The following is an 8,866-nucleotide window of genomic DNA, read 5'->3' on the forward strand; positions in this document are numbered from 1 at the left end:
CTCTTGCGGACTGTACTTCCTTGGCCCCTCATCCTCGCCGACCTTGCCCTTGCCCCGCTCTTGAGCGGGCTCCATCTCGCTGATCTCGAATTCATCGGTGTTGACCGACGATGTTACGTCGACGTTGCTACCGACTCCCGGACTAGGCGTCGGTTGCGACGGTGGCGATGCCGGTAGGTACCAATTGTTCGCGTTGACGAACTCGTCCATCTAACGTTCATCGCTGTTGAACCAATCCATTGACGCCGAAACAAAGAGTATAATAGAGGATTGAAATGGATAATGTACGAAAGAATGGCGAACAATAGGCTCGTATTTATAGAGACGAAATCGAAAAAAATAATTTTTGGGGACTTGCGGCCCGGCCCGAAGAGCATGTAACGCTGGGTCGGGACGCGCGAGTTGCGGCCCGTGCGCGATTAACGCCGGCCGGGCCGGGCCGCGGGACCGTCACCGAGCCGCAAATGCGGCCCTGGGACCGGCCTGGGCCGTGACTCGGGTCTCGCAATTTGCGGCCCGGCCATCCGAGTTAACGATGCTCTTACCCCCCCTTTCCGTGGACATAAGTTTCATTTCTTAATTGCGGTGCGTTCGTGAATAGAAGTTTCGGTTCATTTTTACTACAAATAGTGTATAGACCATATATTTCACTAATTCATTCAACTCACATTTCATTTAAAACTATTATATATAAATAAGACTCATATTCCATTGACTTTTTTTAACTCATTTTACTTAACATTTCTTAACATCCGTTACGAAGAGAAATGAGACTTTTATTCACAAGGGAGTATAAAACATTAAATTAAATTACAAACATCAGTTATGTACTGATAATAAATATGGTTAATACTTTTTATTAAACCCAAGATAATAGAAGTATTTTCCTAATAGTATTTGCTATTGTTGGCATGTTTTATTGCTAGAGAGAAGGGTCCTTTGATTGACAATTGACTTCGAAGGGTTATTTAATTCTTTTTATTTATATGACTTGGTTAAGTTTTCACAACATGATCTACGATGTTCATTACTCTGGGCCATAAGAATGTCGTTGTTATTGAATAAAGCTACCATGATTTATACTATTATACGCAAGGAGCCGAGAACTCTATAGGGCCATATTTATAGTACAAAGGTTGAATTTGTTTGCAATTATCTCATAGCTAACAATATTAGTTGTCTACATATAATAAATATTGTTGATGGTTTTCAATCGAAGAACATTGTTTTACTTACTTGTGGTGAGTCCACCGTGACTCCGTGAGTGTGGCAGTGAACATCTGATGTGTAATCCGCCTAAGTGTTTGGTTATTAGATTTTGTCTCATTATTTCCCAATTATGTCACATTAATTAAGGTGTTTACTCGATTTTGCTTAGTATTCGAGATCTCATCTTTCTTATTAAGCCAACATTATAATGAGCATTTGTTCCTTGTTTGTAACATGATAAATCATTGCGCAATTCGTGTTTCAGTTTCAGTTTCAGTATATGATAGCTTGTAACTGAATTTTGTATTTGAAACTAGTTGATATGAGGTCGCCATACTAGTTTTGTTATGTCCACACACTATTTTATGTTGAAACACTAGCTTTTATATTACCTGCATAAACTTATACTACTACTATGATCACAACTAGATATATACTCTAAAACAGAAAAACGAATTGTGCAATGATCTATCTAATTACAAACAAACAAGGAATAATTACGCAATATAATGATAGATAAAACATTAGCTTAATAAGGAAGACGTCATCTCTTCTTTTTTCTTATGAGGAATGTGATATGAAGTTGGCCGTATCAGAGAGAAGGATCGACTGCGAGGGGGGCTCTGCGGTCGACGTCTGCGTGCGGAGGTCTCCTCCTTCAGGCAGTTTACTAGATTTGGAGAAAAATGAAAGAAAAATAACAAACGCGGGAAATTACTTCTCATTCATCATAAATGTGCTGACAAGTTCCCTTTTTATAACTAGACCCTAGGGCGGTTCGACTTCCTTTCTCCCGAAAAAGAACCACAACGAAAACCCGAAATAGAGCTTATAAATACGCTCGACTTCCTACTCTATTACATTAGATAAACGAACATAACTAACTATAAATACTAACTCCTTACTTAGTCTTGGTCTCTTGGAAACGGATTGGAGGCCTCCTTATGCGAGGAGGTGGTGGAGCATGGAATGAAGGATCGACGATAGTTTCATCTATAGAGTCATCGATAGGCTCTTCTGCATGTGTCGGCGGAAGAGATGATGTTGGGTTCTTATCAGAAGACGTTATAAACAATGTGAAAAAAGCAAGCGAGGTTATACAAGTGAGGTGTAACTTCAGAAAAAAAAAACAAAAAAAATAATAAAAGTGTGTGTGAGTGTGTGTGAGAGAGAATTGGCTAAGCAATCGAGTGATAATGCCTGGAGCCAAATAGAAAAATAGAGAAATAAAAGTGTTAAGAAGCCAAATAGAAGTTTGAATTTTCCATTAAGAGTGTTAAGAAGTTTACAATTGTTTGGGTTTGGCCCAAATTAGACAGCTATTATTAAATGTGCCCCTTCAAAATTAATGTCATGTGGAAGCCCATTAATTATATGATTATTTCCTTATCACATTCTGATTATTCAAATGGTCCTATAATTATTCAGATTTTCTCACACTGAAAACCTAAATTCTTAATTTTTGATACTATGATCTGAATTGAATCTCCACTGCGTCCAATTCAACTGTTCGCTCTCCCGGTAGTTTTTCCGATCAGGTGGATTTTCTTCCCTCCATATCTTCTATGCTTGTTGAATTTCCATATTTTGTTACTGATCTTGTCTATTTTCAGCGAAATGTCGTTTATTTTTTAATTGAAAGTGATTTTTCAAGTTTAGGTATTTGGTTTGGGAATCTATGATTTAGGGTTTATGGTTGCAGCACAAATTTTGATTTCGTTCGCTTTCTGATTACCAGCATTGATAATTTTTTAACTTTTCATGGAGATTGAGTAGCAGTTGTATGTGGTGAGGCTTCTCAGTTGTGTGTGATTGAAATACTTGTTTGGGTTTTTGATGAAACGAAGTGATCATGTTAGTACACTCTTGTTCAAAGAATCCAGGAATGATGTATCCGGCGTTGTTGTGTATGGAAGTAGCAGCTGAGTTGATCAGTTATTGTTTTCCCTTCCTCATATAGACTTAGGGCACTTAGTTGAAATATTTGGTATGATAATAACTATGGTGGCTTAACTACTAGGCAGCCCTCCTCTTACTGTTATTTTGTATTCATCTATGCAAGTGCTAGAATTCATATCAAACTGGTCAACTGGTGGCCAGAGTGATTTTATTTTTCATGTTTGTTTAATTCTAAGATGAACTTTATAAGGAGCAGTTTGGTAATAGCTTATTTTATCAGTCCATTAGAGTATTTTGAAAGTTGAAACTGTTTGAGAAGCTAAAATTAGAGATTTGGCATGTTAGGAGAAAAGATAACTCATAACGTTTCCCTTCATTTATACTACTAGTAAACAATGATTTATTTGTAAAAGTTGAATTATGAACTCTTTGTTCTGTTGGGCTGATTATTCGCTCCCGTCTGAATTAGTTGATTGTCTAGTTTGTTTCTCTATTTAATAACTCTTCCTACTGGAACTTGGCATGTAGTTATGATGCTTTTAGTACATGGTTTGCTGTGAATGATTTAATCATTTAATTGAATCAGTGATTTCTACTAAGCAATAAAAGGAAATATTATAACTACAAGGTTCACTTTTACAATGGCATCCACTCTAAAACACATGTACAAAGTTTTTACCTTGATGTAGAATATTGAGAAAACTAGTTCCAAGTCAGTTAGGTCTCGTTTTACTGGCAATAAACAGAAATAATATTTGAACAATTTTATGATTTAGTTATGGAAATAGGAAACATTACAAGTAACTAAAGTTAAGTAACTAAGAAAGAATGTCTGTGAAGTGTGAATACAAACTTCCAAACATTTTTCTTTGTCTGACTAGCAGAACCTGCTATTTCAGCTTTGAGATTATTAAAAAGGCTGAAGAAACCAAGAGCAAGATAAACTTCCTGATTAAAACTGATGGGCTAAAAAAGCTATGCCCTTTCTGTCTGATACCTTATCCAGTTGCATCCCTGAACTTAATTTGAGCTTTTCACGACATAGGGCATTTGACATAATTGCTTGAATTTACTCGCTAAGCATAATCTGTTTCTTCTAAGAATGATTTGTCTTCATTGCATTTAAAAAATTACTGGTGGATGAAGAAACCCGGTCTAGGGTTACCCGGTCTAAGGTTTTTATTCTACTTAATTCGGACAGTGTGATGTGGGACACACTTGCAGAAGAGCAGAGCCAACATTTCAATCGCATATGCAAAATTTGGGGTGAGGATCTGACCAAGGTAAGGTCGTCTCTTACATTCAACTGAAAACATATTGATGATCCTTAATGCGCTGTTCAGTAGTGTCAGTTCAAAGTTTGGTTATCTTCTTTAAATCATTTTCATACCTTGCCGAAAATATTTTTCTGATGCTTTGCCTGCATGATTCTACAGATGGATGGTGAATCTAATGGGCAACAACCCAAGCAAGAACGATTGAGGATGAGATGGACACCTGCACTTGATAAAGTTTTCGCAGATATTGTAGTGGAACAGATTCGACAGGGAAACAGACCAAATAATATTTTCGACAAGAAAACATGGAGTCAGATCCGCGAGGAATTTAATAAGCAGACTGGTCTCAGTTTTAATAACAATCAGTTAAGAAAGCATCTTGACGTTCTGCGTACACGTTATCACAATTTGCAATCCACTTTTACACAGAATGATGCAATAATGCCAGATCCATGCTACATGGGTTTTGATCGATGGGAAGATATTGGGGTATCTCTCTTTTCTGTCACTCTTATCTGCATAAAGACATTGTTGAAGTTCTCAATTAACTCATTTTTATGAATCCCAACATTCATTCAGGCACAAGCAAAGATGGAACCAGCAAAGACGAAGGAATATTCCATTTATGAGCAGCTATGCACAATATTTGCAGATTCAGGTGTGGATGGAAAATACGCCCAATCAAGCCACTACGGAAAATTGAACATGTCAGATGGGATTGATCAGTTTGGTTCAGAAGATGCAAACCAAAGTCCTAAAACACCATCCACGTCGAAATCTATGCTAGGAAATGGACCTTCACCCCAGAACATTAACAAGAGCGTGGCTGAGAAAAAGAGAAAGCGTATATCTGAAGTTGGATCTATCTCAGATCAAAGTGAATGGAATCATGAGCTAAGTGATACTATGGTGGAAGCCTTCTTGGATATGATGCAGTCCTCTAGGATTCGAACAGCCACAAAGCCTCAAAATGATGAAAGATTCTCAATCACAAACTGCATAAAAGCATTGGACAAGATTGAAGGCATTGATGACAATCTTTACTATGCTGCCTTAGATCTGTTTGAGAATCCTAATGTCAGGGAGGTGTTCCTATCTCTGCAGAATGACTACCTTCGACTAACATGGTTGCAGGAAAAATGTGGTGGTTTTGCTCCGTTTACCTATTGAGTTCTGGTTCCCGACGCCTCTTTTTGACCGTGGGTGCAGTGTCTCTTTTGCTTGTAAAGTACACAAATCTTTTGATCGATTAGAGCAGTGTATAGGAAATAGGATGATACTTTATAGGAGGTTACATAAATTTGGTAGTAATTTTAGTTTGCAGATAAAATCTCTCTGAAAAAGGCATTTCTTAGCATGCTCAGGTGTATTATATAGCCTTTTGTTTATTATTTGCATTGCTTATTTTTATACATGTTCAAACGGCCATGCTCATGTGCCTCAATAAATTCTCTCTTGTGAAAATTCAATGGCATAAACACAGGCATAAATAAAGCTTTTCTTTTCAATTGCAAATCACTGAATAATTTATAAGCTTACAATTTATAGCCTCAAGACTTAATGATAGAGATATTTCCAAAAGCATGCTGCAAGGAAATCGAATTCACAGTTTCGAATAATATAACAAAATTGTTTTACAATACTATCCTAGAAAAGGATTAAGTTGTTTCAACTACTATTGATTGTATAAAACTGGAGCATCTCTTCTTCTATAGGGTGAGTATCACCCACAATCACAAGGCAGTGCAAAGGTGGGCCGAAGTCTAGCGTCAAGAGTTGCTCCATGGAGCCTGCAGCTATCATCTGATCTTCACAACCCACCCGTGCCAAACCAACACACGTCGTGTCTTTGTTGTAAGCTGAAATAAGAAGAGGAAATAGTTAAACAACATAACCCCACTTAATGCACTAGGAGTTTCCAACTCACTAATTATTTACAGAGTTTGAAGTAGTATGCCTCTCAAGAAAATCAACTAAACACTTGGTTCCAAATTAAAATGCTTATAGCAAGCTAATGAAAGAGATCACTTATTCGTCTACTCTGAAAACAAGAACAAGCTGAAATACCTGAATCCGGGTGGTTCTGCACGACCTCCAAGAGCTGTTCTATTGCTGTGTTTATAGTCATAAACCTTGGTGGCTCGTAAACCTTCTTCCCTCTGAAATTCGATACAGACAAAAAGTTACAAACTCCAACTAGTTTTGAGTAATGAGAGCGTTAACATTTACACGAGAACACATATCAATTACTAACCTGCACAGCGACTCTAGTGAAGGCTCTTTCACCTTTATATCTGCAAATTGCAACATACCAATCAGACTAACAGAGTTAAGTGCACAATCTATGATATATACGCTAACCATATCTTCAAAGCATCTATTTATCTAAACAGAAAAAACTCAATTCTAGAGACATGAAATGCAAGTGTGCAAATTATCAACGTTACCTAACAGGCAAAGCGTATGCAATCCAAGTTCCCGGTTTCTTCTAATTTTTTCGTAAAAGCTATCAGGCTTCCAAGTTTCAGTGAAAAACGGGATTGAGATCGTCTCTCCATAACGATAGAGCTGCAAGCCACAAACTCCAATCGCGTTCATAACTGAGGCATTGTGCACAACCTTAACATCCACACCCAACTTCTTAGCCCGGACAACGAGATCAGAATGTGTCGTTGCTCTGCAGACAAAGGACATAACAATTGAAACCATTGCAAATACATCCCAATAAACTCAAAATGTCAAAACATCATCCTAAGCCAATGACAAACATAATTGCAGCTAACAACCATCACCTCTTCTATCTACCAAACTACACAGTTCATCAACACAATTGAAAACAGGATATCATCCAACAACAAAAAATCTTAAATCATTATACAATCAGAAATTCCAAAAATGAAAAAGGAATAAAAAAATACCCAAAAGGGTCTCCAACGACCAGAAATGCCACGTCAGAAACCAGAGCTTCTAACAGCATGTCATCTGCCTTCTCCTCCACCATTTCTCTGTCTGAAACAATTATAGATTTCCCATAAACCTTTTCCTGCAAATATTCACAAAGATGCAAACTTTATTGCTAAATCAACACAAAAACTTGAAAAGATGAAGAAAAATGAGAAATTAACTAAAACCCACCAATTTGGAGAGGCCATCGGAGGTGATGCCGAAGGAGAGGAGAGAAGTGTAGGCCTCCATATAAACTTTACTGCATTTCTTGATCGCTTCAAGCCCTCTTAGCGTGATGTCTTTCTCATCTCCTAACCCTAATCCTATTATGTATAACATCCTCGGCTTTTTCGGATTCTTCTCTTCCTCTTCTATTGTGCGGAATTGGTGTAGTTTTGCGAGATCCCAACTCTGCTGTCTCAAATATGCCAATTGATTCACAGACAATACATAAAGTCATAAACCCTAGATAAACCCAGGTAATCAATAGATTTAATTAAAATTAAGATGATTTAATTACAAGTCGTCGATATGTCCGAGTGGTTAAGGAGACAGACTTGAAATCTGTTGGGCTTCGCCCGGCCCAGATATTGTCCTTTTCAAATAAATGAGAATTATCATTTTCGTTCAAAATAATTATCACTTTGGTAGGAAATAACTACTCTCTTCATCTCAAGTTAATCAATTCATATTCCTTTTGGATGTCAAAATTTAATGAGTCATTTCATTTGTTGTCAAATAATATCAATCAATTTAATTGAAAACAAACTCCAATTTATCAGGCCCAGTAACGTTATACCCAATTACTATTAGGCCTTATCCAAGTTGGTTTCCCTTGCCATCAAAATAAATACTAGAATAAGTAACTAAATTCATAATTCCTAATGTGTTACTGTAGCTTCTGAATTAGAAAATAAATACTAGAATAAGTAATTTATAAGCCTGTCCCTATAATCCACCTTATAAGTTATAAACATCACATAATCCATTTCCATTGAATAAAAAGTATAAATAAATTCATGCATTATTTATTTGATAGCATCCACTTAATTCAATATTTGGTTGATACTATTATGAAAGTTTGACTTAAACATATTTGCTAGTTATTGACAGCAGTTGACAACCTGCTCAAGATTAGATTGGACCCTAGTGACATTGACTTAATTAATTTGATAAATAAATTAATCTTAAGTAGCACCAACAACTTAGGAAAAAAATCATTTCTGCCTCCACTTAGACCTTTCCATATGTATATGTATAGTCCAAATTTCAAATGCGACACTATCACTATTATAATGCACATGGCGATGATGTCCCCACCCAACACCAAGTGAGCAAAATTCGGGAATTTTGGTATAGATTGGCAATTGGCTTGGGTATGAATGTGACATTCCAACAAACCAGTTTATGATGAAGCCATTCGTTGGGAGAGTGACCACATTTGCCTATTTGGCCATCTAAGAAAATTGCTTCGTAAATTGTTTTTTACCTTTAACTTTTTAAGTAAGGTAGGATCCAATGCTTTTGGGGAATTG

At 36.8% G+C, this 8,866-nt stretch overlaps 2 protein-coding genes across 3 annotated transcripts; one reads left to right on the forward strand and one right to left on the reverse strand.

The window, feature by feature from the left end:
* The first annotated feature begins 2,617 nt into the window (after positions 1 to 2,617).
* LOC121754212 (L10-interacting MYB domain-containing protein-like) lies at positions 2,618 to 5,776 on the forward strand. Of its 2 annotated transcripts, XM_042149579.1 has the most exons (4): positions 2,618 to 2,747; positions 4,310 to 4,391; positions 4,545 to 4,874; positions 4,965 to 5,776. In XM_042149579.1, the coding sequence occupies exons 2-4, from the start codon at positions 4,314 to 4,316 to the stop codon at positions 5,553 to 5,555; spliced, it is 999 nt and encodes a 332-aa protein (XP_042005513.1). In that variant the 5' UTR covers positions 2,618 to 2,747; positions 4,310 to 4,313; the 3' UTR covers positions 5,556 to 5,776. The 2 variants fall into 2 exon arrangements, with proteins under 2 accessions (XP_042005513.1, XP_042005512.1); XM_042149578.1 differs by lacking the exon at positions 2,618 to 2,747 and having other exon boundaries at positions 2,761 to 4,391.
* A 95-nt stretch (positions 5,777 to 5,871) lies between these two features.
* Positions 5,872 to 7,785, reverse strand: LOC121754213 (probable diphthine methyl ester synthase). Its single transcript, XM_042149580.1, has 6 exons — positions 7,521 to 7,785; positions 7,304 to 7,428; positions 6,833 to 7,062; positions 6,640 to 6,679; positions 6,453 to 6,544; positions 5,872 to 6,244 (listed from the first exon to the last, which is right to left on the reverse strand). Exons 1-6 carry the CDS (start codon positions 7,668 to 7,670, stop codon positions 6,054 to 6,056), a joined length of 828 nt encoding a protein of 275 aa, XP_042005514.1. The 5' UTR covers positions 7,671 to 7,785; the 3' UTR covers positions 5,872 to 6,053.
* Positions 7,786 to 8,866: the final 1,081 nt, after the last annotated feature.

This window comes from Salvia splendens, chromosome 11, assembly GCF_004379255.2.
Source record: "Salvia splendens isolate huo1 chromosome 11, SspV2, whole genome shotgun sequence".
In the NCBI taxonomy this organism is placed as follows: domain Eukaryota; kingdom Viridiplantae; phylum Streptophyta; class Magnoliopsida; order Lamiales; family Lamiaceae; genus Salvia; species Salvia splendens.